Source organism: Calypte anna, chromosome 1 (assembly GCF_003957555.1).
Source record: "Calypte anna isolate BGI_N300 chromosome 1, bCalAnn1_v1.p, whole genome shotgun sequence".
In the NCBI taxonomy this organism is placed as follows: Eukaryota; Metazoa; Chordata; class Aves; order Apodiformes; family Trochilidae; genus Calypte; species Calypte anna.
The window spans coordinates 134,276,174-134,291,485 of NC_044244.1; the positions used below are offsets into that span (position 1 = coordinate 134,276,174).

Below are 15,312 nucleotides of genomic sequence, written 5' to 3' on the forward strand. Positions count from 1 at the left end.
TTTTTCACACTGTAATGCTTTTTTTCCCCACTGTATCTAAGAAGCTCCTAAGTCATATAGTCATATTCTGATTTCATAAACACTTAAGTTACAATGACTGAGAACTCATATCTCTTACAAGCTCAGAGCTTCATCCAAATCTCCTCTGTACCTTGGCCTATTTAGTGAAAATGGCAGTAATCTCAGGCTGGAGAATTTGCAGGTAATCTGATTGCATGCAAATTTTAGATACTTTATGACATCAATGAAAGTTATCTTGAGTTTGTTTTCCCCTTGATGAGATTCAGAAAGATCTGAGGCTAGTTGCCCTTTTAAGTTTTGGTCTAAAGTCTTCACTCCCTCTGCAGATCACAGCCTGGCTACAGCCTGAGAAACCAGGGAATAGAGAAAATTTATATAGGCTTAAAATGGTACCAAACTACTGGTTTAACTGGGGTGGATATAAGTAGTAGAAGCAGCACTGGAGTCTCTTTGTCAGGCTAAAAAAGTTACTGGTCATGAATGTAAACTGAAGTCTCCCAGAAAGTTATTCAGTGACTTCTGGTTTTCAGACAATTGAGTCAGATTCTCCTTTTAAAGTTATTTACAACTCTACATATCCATTGGTGTCAGCACTGTCATTCCAGATTTACGAATAGAATTCAGGCCTCTTTAAAAAAATAAATAAAAAAAAGAAGCCTGACTTCAAATAACAGGTACAAACAAGTGTTTTATCTCTATTAATAATCTCGACTGCACAAGAAAGTCATTTGTTTCTGAATATCTGATTGTTGGTACTTCGAGAAATATAGTCATCTTCAACAAAGCCAAAAAGGAGTTCTAATACACTGCTCTAATGCATCTCATATATCTCTCTGAAAGGCAAGAGAAAGAGTCTAAAGCATCAGTGCCAGCGAAGCCAGACCACTGGTGAATTCTCCCTGGGATCAAGTGTCATTATGTGAAACTGGCTGCTCTCGAGGAGAATTTACCCTACTGATGTTGATTGGGGAAAGCAATCAAGTACCATTGGAACCATTTCAACACATTCTCAGTCAACACCAACCAGTCACCTAGGCACTGCAACAGAATCCAGCCTTTGACAGAATAACCCCCCCATGGCTAGATCTGATAGTACAAACAAGGCCAGGCTTCCTTTTCAGCCGCGGCATTCAAACCATTTATGACTTTGACAAGGGCAGCCTCAGTAGCATGGCTGTGGCTGAATCCAGGATGAAATTTATCAGACAATCTGCTACTGTCCAGAATTTCTCCCACTCGCTTTGCCACCACTTTCTCTGGGAGGTTGTCGAAAGCCAGCAGGAAAGACGGCGTTTCCATCCCTTGTTCTGCTGCGCGGGATCGCAGCGTGAGGGGAGATGGCTGTGGGCATGGTAATTACCCTTCTTCCAGAAGCAGCCTTTGGGAATTCCCAGGCTGTTGAGCTCCTAAGAGTGGTGTTACCATTACCCAGGTGAAATGCTCCTCTGTCTGTGTGTTTCTGCCTCTCTCACCCTATTTAGGTTGGCGCCACTACAGGGCATTTCTGCCACCTTTGTCTTTCGCTGACTTCTCTGAATTTAATTTGCTCCAGCTTAACAGATAATTGCAAAAATGTAAACTCAGGCAGTAAAAAAAAAAGGGAAGAGAATCAAAGTGAATCAATAAAAGCCTTACTCTGTACAGTAATTTATCTGCATCTACTGCAACATAATCTCCTTGAAACTCAGGGCAACCACTCATATTTACAGAGTAGGGTGTAGCTTAGACTCCAATATACAATTTTAATTATAACTGCATTCAAAACCACATTTTTCATCTAATTTTTGTATTTTATATGAACTAAACACTAAACTATAGCATTTTCTGCTTCATTTACATAATCTACCACTTGTACATTATTTCTTATGGTGGTATGGTGCTTTATGAGGATACATTTAAAAAACCTAATAAAAGTTCAATTAAACATCATAAATGTACCCAAGTGCATACTATAATACCCTTCAGAGATAATGTTGCTGAAGTGTTATAAAAAACAAACTAGTGCTTCCTCAGTGTACAACAATTGCACGTAATAAGAGCCTCTTAAATCATAATTCTGAATATCAGACCACTTTTACAACTTTAGTAATCTAGACCCTAAAAAAGTGAGTGTGCTGGAAGGCAGCAGAACAGTGAAATAACAACTTTAAAATTTGATCAGAGTTAGGAGCAAACCAGAAGAAACTGGTGTTTCCAGGGTTGGCCCATGTGAAGTTTTGAAGATGTGCCAGTAGGCCTAAACTTTCCAAGAACCAAAGAAAGTCCTATAAGAACATGAAAACTATGTCAAGGGAAAGCTAGGTGTCTAAACCCCTGCCTATTTGCTGTTTTATACTGGGACAGGAGCATGTCTAACATGCTGGGACCCAGATAAGGATGGTCATCTTGGGGGTAAAGGACAGAGCTGAAGCTGGGGAGCAGGTATTACTATAAAACTACTGTTCCCCTACAGGGTATCATAGCCTCCTGCCCATTACACAGCTTAAAATAAATGCTGATTTCTGGGATATGTCACTGCTGTGTCTGGAGCATGGCACTCAGGATGGATGAGAGCCCATGGTATGGCATAAGGTGGGTACCCAGTGATGGGAATTTCGTGCTCATTATGGCAGACTCAGCAAGCCTGGGAAGTTCAGCAGAAGAGCAAATAAGAGGAGAGGGTAGAGAGAGTATTTGTGACCCATTTAAATGATACTGCTATAGGCATTTCAGAAAGACAGGAACAAAGAATTGGATTGGAGTCAGGACAAATGTAAGAAAAAATTACTCAATTGCACAACTACACAGCTAGTATCTTGTTTGGCTTAGTATAACAAGGTCAACATTGTAAGTTAAATTAATAGATGAATAATACAGATACCTAGAGAGAGAGTTGCTATTGTGAAAGATAGAAGACAAAATTAAAACCTGGCACCTACTCTAAATTAAATGAAGAGAGATAAAATAAGTGGGGATTCCTATTCTGTCAAAAATGCAAAATCCCCCAGAATAACCACATCAATTTAGTGAAATACAAGAGACCGAGAAAGAGACTTAAAATCCTCTACAAATTGCTGGGCATGACCCAGATTAATGCCTTGACAATATCTATGTGAAATCAGTATCTAGACTAAAACATGCAAGGGCAAAGTGTACATGAGAAAGAAATGAAAGAAGCGTTAACAATAGGCACTTAAGGTCCTGTATTAAAAGCACAGGTGGAAAACATTACATCCTTGCAGATAAACTACAATTGTGTCTCTTTTCTTACATTATTACAAGAATTCTATATCTATTATGTTAAATAGATAATCTGAAATCAACTAATTTTAGTCAAAGGTAGGGTGAAAGCCTTTACAGTCACAAGAAGGGAGAGAGGGCAAGACCACAGTAGTCCAGATTTGTATTGTTTTAAAGTGCCACAGAATCACACCCTGAATTCCCAAGAAGCAGCTGAAAACCAAAGGCAGAGGCACCACTCTAGAAGAGGGACTACGTAGAAGCCAGCTCTGGTGTTGCCATCTCTGGTGAGTGAGAAGCTGAGGTGTAAGTGAAACTGTTGAATGGCAGTACCTGTGAAATCTGAGTCAATGGATGAATTATCACTGAAAGGAGACGCTGATCCTGAAACACTCTTTCCAGGGCTCTGGCCTGCAACACCATTCTAAGAAACTTCAGTCATCATAGGATTTGAAAGAAATCATAATCAGGCACTAGAAGACCAGGAAAGAATCTGATACAAGTTTGGGGGAATGTGTATTCCTCACGTGCATTGTTTTATCACAGCTCCCTTGTCCAGCTTCATGTGTCACTATTGGTTCTAAAGATGAACAGGGTACTACTCCCAGGATAAAAATGAGTTTGAACAGTCTATCTGTGATTTCCTAGGCTAAAGTGGTTGTTTGCTTGTATGGTTCATTATCATTGGAAGATGAAAATATCCTTTATATGTTGAAGGAATGATCAGGAAATGTCTCAAGTTTCTTTAGGGGATCACAGACTTTTCACCCTAAGGCCATTACAGTGAGCCTTCTAGTCCAAAACAAAACTTCTGTGTAATTATATTATGGAAAGTGGACTTGGAGCATTCTTCAAACTTACACAAAGGTATTTACCACTTCCACAGCAAAGCTAATTTAGGAACTAAGCTGCAAATTGAGACATTAGAATATTGCTCACATGCCACACCTCTGAATCCTGGCATTGAGATTATAAAAACTCACTCTGCTCTGTGATCCGGCACAAGACAAACACAGGGATGGACTTCTAGCTCACCGAGGAGAAACTGATGTGTCATACCAAGAGTGAGGAAAGCAAACTCTGTCAAGAACCAGAGGTGTAATAGAACAGAGAATACCATGAGAGGTGAGATGAGACTTCCTCATATTCAGTACAAGACCAAGACAGCTGAACTTTTGCAAAGGAGTGGGAAAAGTGCTCACCACATTCTGTGGGCATCTGCTCATTGGCCACCAGTTGCAGAGATGAGGAAAGAGTGTAAATGACTGGTGGGAGAGATTGTCCTCTCCTACCTTGAGAGATTCAGCTCTGCTGATGTGACCCGGAGGAAATTTTGCTGAGCCTGATTAGAAGACCCTTGTCTTGCTCATTGTCATGATTCACTGTGGACTAAAGATATTTGCTAGTTAAATGGTAGAGTAAGAAAAAGATACATTAAGATCAACTGATGCAAACAAATCCTCTTTCCTGAGTGGCAAAATTATCAAAGGCTATTTCAGAAAAAAAAAGCAAAGTAAGTGAAATGAATCCCACCCTGAGTTTGAAAGGGTAACCCACAATGCAAGTGAGAAAATAATCCTGAGGAGTAAGTTCTGATTTAGCCATAAGGAAAACTGGGAAGCTGTGTATGCTCTCCTCTTTTATACCACACATGCAGTATTTTGAGGAGGGTGTGGGACTGTGCCCTTGGGCAACCCCAGCATGTCTGTGCTTATCACTTCAAGGACAACAGGCTTCATTCCTAAATGATGTTATTGGGAATTCTATCATTGAGTGAAATTACAGCAGGACTGAATTTGACTTGAAGCATTACTATGTAGCCTTGAAAATGCTCTGTTCATTGACTCAGAAATGGCCAAAAATGCAGGAAATCTTGTTAAGAATGAATACTGGAAACAGCATTGATGCCATTTGCATATATGCCATGCTGGGTACCTCATATTATATTTAGAGCAGGTAGTAAACAATGCCAAACCAGGGGTGTTAGGGTTTTGCTTGCCTTTTGAAGACTGCTAGCTATATTTACTTTTATATTGTGACGTATGTGTATACAGCACTCTGCCAGCAAGATACACTTTTTATTGACCTACTTGTGTTCTAATTTATTGCTAGTGACAGCTGTTCTCAATGATCTGGAGAAAATAAATTGAGAATAAAACAAAGAGACACTGATTGGTTAAAAAAAAATGTTGTTGTTTTAAATCAAATATAAAGGATTTAGTCTCTTCAAAACTACAGATTCTGATTAAAATAGAGACTTTAAAACCATGGCCAGATTACAGTAACGCAGAAATTCATGGATTATGAGATGAAATACTTTATAGGCATAATTTTGAACAAAATGCTGCCATTAGGATTACTACATAATTTTAGAACTACTGTATTACATTTCTTCATATCCTCTACTGTGGTACCATAAGAATTGGAAAGACACTGTCTGTCTTGTTTTATCTGATCCTTCTAACATTTGCGTCAGATTTGTTGACATTTAACATTTGCAGCCAATCTAATCTGCTACATTTCAGTGACTTCTCTACAGAGTCATTTCAGAGCTGAGCTCTAGAATAGCTGGTGTTCTGGTGGTGTTTCTCAGCTACAGATTGTGGATGACAGCTGTAGTACATGAAAATCCCCTTCCTCTAGTTAGCACAACAGGCATTTGACTGTTTCTCTTTTTAAGGGCAAATTAAGACATATTCTATTTTGTGTTTTCTCTTATTTGGCTTTTAAGATTGTTTTTTCTTTTTTAATGGGCCACACACAAACTGCTTGGGAATACTCTACTTGGAAGGCATTATACTCATGCAGTTTAATTGTATCTCCCCCTGAAAAGGTGAAATACTTTTATTGAAGATGCCTGCCAGAGAAATCAGATGTATCATTAATGAAGAAAGCAAGTAATAAAGGCCTCTTAGATGACAGAGACAGTGCCAAAAGCAGTTTCATGTGACAGTGTTCTAGGGGCGAAATGAAACAAACCACTTCTCCTGTTTTGTGTCAGTATCTTGAGGAAAAATCTGAAGAAGATACAATAATTCCATTGTACCTGTTTATGACTATGCCTTTTTTCTAATCCAAACAGATAAGCACATGCTACAATTTTGACTTCTGTCAGGTACCCTGGTACCTTTCTGCCATGTATGTTCATGTTTAAACTGCAGAAAAATTGAACAGTTGCAAATCAATTAGATATAATAAAGTATTTTTAGGGATATGGAGAGATAGGGAGCACTTCTAAGCAGTTTCAAATTTCCTCAATGGAAACTGCTGAACAAATGGACTGGAAGAGTTACAAATTACATGCAGGGAGGTGGAGAAGGAGGAAAAATAAGGATATGCACAGGGGAGAGATTTTTTCAAAAGAAGCAGAAAAGTTGGTCACATTTATTCAACTTACATCTCCTCACGACTGCCATTAATATACACAGAATTTAATCTTACCTGCCTTCTTTTCTTGACATACAAAACAAGTTCAACCTTTTGGAATCTATGGGAATTATTTATATATTACAGTAGAAAACCTGGATTCTCTCCATGAGATGATGCCATCCTGCTAGTTGTCCTTGAGACCAAGTAGTGTGAACAAACCTTTCCTTGCTATTATTCTTATTTTTCTTCTTATTCTAAAATCACAGTTTTGGTAGAAAGCAGATTCTGAGGAAACAGGGCTACTGTTATCTCAGGGTTTCCTTTGGTATAAGAGTTAGAGATATGGATAAATGTTTGGGACTATGAAAGGCATGTCAAGGTCACACAACTTATGGTGCTCCAGTCAGCCTGAGGCATAGCTTGAACAGAACCTCGCACACTTGCCAGAAAATAAAATTAAAAAATCAGTATTTTCATGCCAGAACATTGCCAGTCAAAAAGAATCTGGATTTTCTAGGATTTCAACCTTCAGTTTCACCTCTAGACGTTACCTAAATAATACAACACCTAAATAAGCTTAGGAAAAGGACTAGAAATTTAAATTAACAAAAAGAAAATAAAGACTGTTACATGACAAAATTATTTTCAGAGGAGGAGAGCAAGGGATGTTTGAAGGACGCAGTGGAGGTGGGGAGGGACAGGTATCCCTCCAGGTACTCATGCTAAGCACTGCTGCTTCCTACTCACCCTGCCTTTCTGATACCTTTTTCTGAGCAGCAGTAGCAATGACAGCAGCAGCTGTCAAGGCTGAGGGATGCAAAGCTCCCATATGTCCTCTCCCCTTACTCCAAAGAGTGCACAAGAGGGGTGCCCCTCTGACCCTGCCTTGCTATGGCTCTGTAAATATTAATAGTCTGATACATGGATAATTAATGCCAGAGCCCTGAGGGTACTAATAAAACCTCAATGGCCCTGACCTGTCACATGTGGGAAGTCACCATTCTGCCCATGGGCTAAAAAATTCCATTTAAGTTCATGTCTGAGCTTTTACTCCCTGTCCAGCTCATCCTAATTGTGCCTGTCTTCAGCCTTTTCACAGCCATGCTTGGGCCTGGCAACAGCCCCCATTGATTTGGATCTTTACGTGGGGACTGTCTTCCTGGCCAGACCTTGGACCTGCCTTGTCACTATGTATGTTGAGCAATCACTGGGCTGTGTCTGACCCTCGTGGGACCCGATCCTGACCTGACTTCCAGGCCTGATCTTGGACCTGCCTTATCACCATGGAGCTGTCTGACATCTGGGTTCTTGGTTGAACATGACTGTCACCCCCAGAGCTTCCCTGCTGACCTTGACTGGGTACTGTGGGGATGGACCCCTGACTGGCATGGCCTCTGCCCCGTCAGCTGTGTTCTGCCCCTTGGCTTCTGGCTCCCTGTCTTTTAGAGAACAGCCAGTTCTCACTGCTCCCTAATTAATTAGAAGATTAATTTATAATAAAAAAAAATTAAAGTGTGAATATAGTATGTCTCATTAATTTCTCAACTTACACTATTTATACTTCTGGCCATATCTATGTTCCTGTTGGACAAATAGTATTTTTTTGTCTTTAAATTCAGGAAATTACATTGATTTCTTTATTTTAAAGTCATCTGTACTTACATATCATCAAAGATAAGCTTTGTCCTTCTACAGTCCCTGGGTGTGCTGGACAGTGGTGACCAAGGCTCTGTTTGGGACTGGGGCTTATTGCAGAGAAGAACATTTTCTGAATTGACGTGAATTGCTTTCTAGAAGACAAACAGCAGAGACAACACTGAGGAATTGGCTACTGACTTCAAAAAAGCAACTAATAAACATTGTCTTTGCATCCTGTTGTAAAGTCAAAGTTGTCTTTCCTACTATTTCAGCAGAGAGTATGTACAACTGTCCTGTCATTGATGGCACAAAATCACAGATACTGCTCAGCATACTTCCTAAAGGGCTCAAGTTACAAAATGGTATACAGAAGAAATTGAGATGAATTGTTAGTAATTATCTAAACACCCTAAAACACAGTAAGCGAAATTATTAAAGAACAGATCTATCATGGTAATTTAGAAGTTTAAGTGTTATTTAGAAGTCTTCACCTTCCAAACCAGCACTGTGTTTTGCTGTGGGGGAGCAAAGCTCTCTTGTTTGACTTGTTTCAAGCTGCACTGCTGATGTACCTGTGTGGTATGAATTTGTAGCCCAAGGTTCAGGTTTCTTTTTGCTGCAGGTCCCTGATCATCTTGAAAGATCTCTATCATAGCAGAAACTCATGTCTTTTGATGGGGTCTCTTGCATTCCTTCGGCCACAGCCCTGTTGTTTTCTACCTCATGAGCCCCTGGTCCCATCAAGTGAAGGATACCATGAGCTGGTACAGTGCAAATCAGAGTGCCCCAGGCTTGGATTTGGTTGATAACCACTGCCAGAAAACACTATTCCTTCTCTGTCAGGCGACAGACAGAAATGCAATAGAGACAGACAAAAAGCTCAAAGGGATAAAAGCCACTCCATGGCTTGTGGTTTCTGTCAGAAATTCAAAGAACCACTTGGGCATGCCAGTTAGGTGCCAGATGTGAAGATGGGATAGAACAAAGCTAACTTTAACATTTATAGTTCAACTTCTACATACATACTTCTACACCCACATCAGTTCAGCAGGCTAAATTTTTCAGATGAATAACCCGATACATAAGAATTTTATTGCAACGGTTGTTAAGATGTTGACCAAATGGTGCATTGCTAGGCTATGCAGGAAATCTCAGTGAAACACATTTGCTAAGGATGTGGATCATAAAGCAATACCCTTTTACTTTTGATTTCCAGCACATTTGCCTGTGAAGGAATTAAAATTGTTTTCAAAATATTCAGTGAAGAACTACATTATTATAATTCTAAATGGGTTATAAAAATCTAAACTTATGTTTTAGAAGTTAAAATGTGTAAAATTCACACTTAATCCATGAAAAAATAATGACTGTGATATTTTAAAATGCCTTTTTATTGGAATATTTTTATGTAATTAATTTTACTTCAATTTACCACCTGTGAGATATTCTAGAAACACAGAATTTATGACAACTTTTTTTAAAGTGTCAAAAATTAAGATTGTAGTTACTACTTCTCCCCCCCCCAAACATAAATATATTTAAGTATATACATATATTCAGCCTGGAGAAGAGAAGGCTCCAGGAGGACTTTATAGCAGCCTTCCTGTACTTGAAGGGGGCCTACAGAAAAATTGGGGAGGCACTTTCTGCAAGGGTATGTAGTGACAGGACAAGAGGTAATGGTTTCAAACTGGAAGAAGGTAGAGTTAGATTAGGTATTAGGAAGAAATTCTGCACTGAGGGTGGTGAGACACAAGGACAGGCTGCCCAGGGAAGGTATGGTTTCCCCCCCTGTTTAAGGTTAGGTTAGATGATTCTTTGAGCAATTTGGTCTAGTGGGAGGTGTCCCTGCCCATGCAGGGGGGGTGGAACTAGATGATCTTTAAGGACACTTCCCACTCAAAACCATTCTATGGTTCTATGATATATACTTAACATACACTGCAGGACCAGTTATCCCCATAGTAAAAGAGGATGGAAGAGACCACTGCTTCAGCTCAGGTAGTTTGTTTTCTTGAAAGCTGCTTAGACACTAACACTTAGGCTTAGAGAAGCCTCTTATGTATCAAATAACAAATACAACAAATAGATGTAAGACAAAATATATAAATAGATTTTGGTGCAAGGGATCCTTTCTAGTGGCAGAAGATTGCCTTGGCAGCTTGACTACATGCTCCAGCAATGGATGTCAATATGATGGCACCGAAATTGCTTCTAGGTATTTCACAAAAAACAGATCAGCCTCAAGGGGAGAATGTGACAATATTCTCCCCATGATCTTCTACCTGCGGTGTCCTGTAGCCTGGAAGGTAGAGTATGAATTTGAGAGGTTAGAGAAGGAGAGATGTGAATTCCCTCAACAGGCTCTTTACTCCAGTATCCTAATCACAGAGCCCACGCACAAATGGCAGGCACCATCTACTCCTCTCTCTCTGTGCTCTGAAGGCAGTGGCTACCAGCCAGCGTAGCAATATACCCTTACCTGTAAAGGCACTCTGCACACATTTAGTGTGATCCAGACTCTGGCATGTATTTGAGTATCTGAGCTCTGATGGAACTGAGTTGCGAGGCTGGTGCTAAGCTGCTCACTGGTGTCAAGAGTAAGTAGAAGTGTATGAGAAAGTTGGTTTTTAGACAAGCAGGAGAACTTGTCTGCAGGCCCACTCATGGCTAGGCAGTGGCTGAGCAGAGCCCTTGTACAGTAAAGGGCTTATGCTCTGCACTCTTGAGTGTAGGGGGCTTGCATTCTGCCCAAGTGATACTCTGGAGGCTTAAAGCCATTTGTTTTGGACCATTAGCTTTTACCTTTTATTTATGTTGCCTTTGGTATTTGCTAGCTTTACAGCCTGACCTCTTTCCTTTCTTCTGTGCCTTGCTAAACTCCAAATGAGAAAAGCTGAACAATACAAGACTTGTTATTACATTTTTTTTGCATAACATTCTGCTAAACTATCATGGACTGCAGTACAAAGTGAAAAATATACAGATAGGCTTCATATTGTGAAAAACAGCATAAACTTACATTGAAGTCTCCGGGATGTGGCTGCGACTGGATTTCACCCTTATGTTTTTTGCTGGAGGAGATGGAAGGTAATAGACTGCTGCCATTAGGTCTGCTGGAGGAAGTTAAATCATCGTTGGAGTATTTGTGTTTTGATGCATCAGAGAGGGGAGAGACAGGTGACCGAAGCATTTTCTCATTTTTATTTATTGGTATTGCCAAGCTGGAAATGGAAATTACAGTAATGGAGTGTCACAAAGCTGGCTTTGAGAAAGGTAAATGTTTTATATATTACCAAAACTTTGAATTTAAAACCTTCTGGCAGGATAAAGTGTACTGGTATCTGGAAACAAGCTTACAATATTGGGACCAAGAGTTCATTTACAAATTTGTATCATGTTTCTCCTCTTTCCCATCAAGGAAAATTGTAATTCTGGAGTTAATATAAAGTCTGTAACAGAGTACTTGGAGAAAAAAAATGCAGAGATAAATGGCCACTTGCTCACCATTTCTTAAGGGATAGCTGGAGACAAAGATTAGGCTCTGAAGTGTAAGTTCAGGTTATGGAGCCCTATTTCATCATTACACTTGGCAATTTATAAGCCATGGCAATAAAACCATATGTGAACTAAAACAGGAAATGTGTTTAAGGATGACTGGCTCACTTTGTACTCAATGACCAACTGTAGCACTGTTTATACTAATTTACTACAGAATTTGGAGACAAAGAAAGATAGGCTGGTACTGCAGACAAAAGGAAACACATGCAAACAGTGGACTCAGAGAAATGTGTGCTGTCTTCCAAAGAAAGATGCAACACAAAGAATATTTTTAGCTTCCGTTTATTTAGAAGAAACTTTGGATGAGGAGAAGTCAAACATACTGCAAAAATATGCCTAGAAATATATTTCAGATGCACTAATTTGAAGGAAATTTAGCTGAAAATCTTGAAGTTACACATACAAAATATAAGATTTTTTTTAAGGACACAGCTTAAGACTAATACTATGATTAAAGTCAGACAGACTATTTTAACAGAATACTTTTCTCTGTCCCAGTCCTCTGTAACTATATAACTATATAAGCCTATAATTTTCTATGGACAACTCTCACTTCTTTATAGTTACCGAATCAGACAATATATGCTTAATGGAAGCCCAAAAAAAGATGGTACAAACTATACGTTATTTCTGCACATAATTTCAGAGAACAGAGCTAATTAAATGTTCCCTTATCATGTATTTGTCCATTTATCCAGGAAATCTTTAAAAACTAGCTGTGAAAGAAGCTGTGAATCATAGTTCAGAACCTTTCCTGTTTCCCACAGCACAGTACCTTTACAACACAAGGTGAACTAATCTGCTTTAATGACCAATGCTGTTTACAAAAGCAAAAATCAGGATGTGCAAGATGAACAACTGTACTCCTCTTCTCCCCCTAAGAAAAAATACATCTTCAGCTCTATTTTGAATGTGCAGACTGATGCTGTCATTTCTTTTCCTCTTTTCAGTCATATACCCATGCCTTGACTAGCCATGTTTATACATCACTGTCAAAGTGCAGGGCTAACACATACACGAGAAGCCATAGCTCTTTGGAAGTGTTCCCAAGCCTCAAAACCTTGGCTCAGAGCTTGTGAGGAGTAGCTGCACTTTCTCATTGTGCTACAGACCTTCCTCAGATACTATGCCTCTGGCATATTGTGTAGGGCCCACCTAGGTGCATTATGAACAGTCAAGCTGTAGCAGCACAATCATCTTATACCGAGAAGCTGTGCAGAACAAGTGACAGTGAGCTCTGGTCTGCTGGGTGGGGACAGATTGTGGCACCCGATGTAGGTGCAAGATATTTGGGGTTTTGATGCTTTTTGATACTTCATACTGTCTTGTCAAATAGGGTCTTGATTATTTGGCACCTTAGCCTGTAATTCCACAGTAGAAAATGTTCATGTCTGAAGGTGTTTTTGCTACGCTCTGTGATGCCAGCCCTCAGCTGTACTGACAAAAACTGTTCGTGTATCTCTGCTGGGAACTGAGTAATAGCTTGACCTCTCAAGAAAAAATTCCCCCCTCAAAATAATAATAAAAAAAGAGTTCTGGTGAATTTGAAAGAGTTTCAAAGAAAAAAAGAAAGAGTTGGAGTGAATTTACAGGAGAGCCTCACAGGCAGTGATGGTGGCATAACTGGTGGGGAATGCACCAACGTGAGCAGCTGCTGGCTGCAAGAGGGACAAGAAGTCCTGACATACACACTGTTGGTTCTGCTACAATCTGAGCAGACCATCCTGAGCTGTGGAAATACTATCATGTCCTACAGTAGGATAAACCACAGAAACATTCTGGAAGCAGGGCAGACCAGAGAAGAATTAGGAGGCAAACATACATTTAGGAACACCTTCTTTGTTTCTTTAATGTACGGTTGCTATCAGGAGTACTGACTATAATGTCAAGTGAAATACGAATTATTGTACTGCTTCCAGAAGAACAGAATTAACCCTGTGACATAGCAAACCATGACAGCCATGCTATTGTGAAAATAAATGTGATGTAAAACATATGACACTGCAGTAACAGGAATGGCATGCCTGCATGCAATCACCCACAACAAAACAAACTGTTCTGTGTATTGTTTTCACTTTATGAAATATATGTGACATGTCAGGACAAAGAAATTGAATGCATATTTTTAAATAAGTACTTTACATATTAGTTTTCTCCATTATTTTTCCAGTATTAATGACAAGAATTACACAGACTCATCAGTGATGTGTTCAACAGAAAAGCCTGCTACAACTGTTCTCTGATTTTAGCAGTTCCAGCCCAAGAGATACCCTGATATTACCAGAATTTTTATTTTTTTTTTAAATACTGATAACAAGCATGTACTAGGCAGCATGAAATCGAACTCTGAAAAGCTGCATGTCTAAGTTTGACTGCTGGAAGCCTCCAGAGAAACTCAGTATGACTGATCTGACATTGATAGGGGTCTGTGTGCATAAACCATGCCAGCAAATGCTAAATATTCATCATTTCATGAACTGCAGCCTTTGGAAATCTCATAGTTTTTAAAGTGTGAGTCCCTTGTCCTAAAATGCCTACTAATTGCACAGAATACACTGCCTGTAATCTCAAAAATACTGGATCTCAAATACATTCTGGAACTGAGTATTGCAGGCATTGTTATGAGAATTTTTCTCAATCTTCTCCATAGAGTTTATAGATTTGTGTTAATACACTCAAGTTTGAAACTCTTAACACTGTAAGGAAAGAAAAGGCTTTAAGATGGTTGCCTATGTGAATAGGTACCTCCATCATAGCAGGAATATGTCTTGAATGATTGCACTGCTCTAGCAATAATTACCCATTCCATGAGCCCAACACTTGAACTCACAACTTCTTTGTGCAATAGGACAAAAATACAAGCATATAAATGTGTCAGAAGCTGCTAAGTTGTTCATTAAACCAGAAGGAAAGAGAATGCAGTGGGTAATTTTTCAACATAAACTGTGATAATTAAAAAATAAATCCTATTAAAGGAAAAAATAACACACTGCATTAAACTGCAACTAGCTGTATGACTCAGTGGTAAATAAGAAGGAAAATGCTTACCTATTTTCATTCATATTGCAGTGATTTGCTGTTGTGATGCTGTGGGCAGAGGCAGCTAATCGTGAAGAACTCTCTCGCTCCAAGTGAGTCTTCTTGAGGTCTCTGCATTCTTCCTCATTCTCGCACTGAATTAAGAGAAAAATAATAATCTTGCAGGTTTTGGATTTACTACAGGTCAAAAACTATTCCAAAAAGTCAGGGGCTGGTATTTTCTGGCATTTGGTATTAATGAAGTTACTTTGGTTTAGCATATAGCTAACATGGATCAGAGATGATTGATTCATGTCTTCAAAAAATAAAATCTAAAGAGGCAGTGTGTAAGCAAAAGAGTGGAATCTTAAACTTGAATTGTTTCAACCACTTTACTACTTGGACCTTGGAGTATTTTTATCTTTATATTGTCCTTTTTGCCTATCTCCTTTGTGTGATCTTCTCTTACCTAGTCCTCAATCTCAT

General features: G+C 39.2%; 1 protein-coding gene across 1 annotated transcript in view; it reads right to left on the bottom strand.

The window, feature by feature from the left end:
- The window catches only part of AFF3 (AF4/FMR2 family member 3), a 333,963-nt gene that overhangs the window by 18,457 nt on the left and 300,194 nt on the right, over nucleotides 1-15,312 (bottom strand). Inside the window, exons 13-15 of the mRNA XM_030454711.1 lie at nucleotides 14,857-14,981; nucleotides 11,270-11,471; nucleotides 8,272-8,399 (exon numbers count right to left, since the gene is read on the bottom strand). Coding sequence (XP_030310571.1) covers nucleotides 8,272-8,399; nucleotides 11,270-11,471; nucleotides 14,857-14,981 — 455 coding nt within the window. The remainder of the gene's footprint in view (nucleotides 1-8,271; nucleotides 8,400-11,269; nucleotides 11,472-14,856; nucleotides 14,982-15,312) is intronic.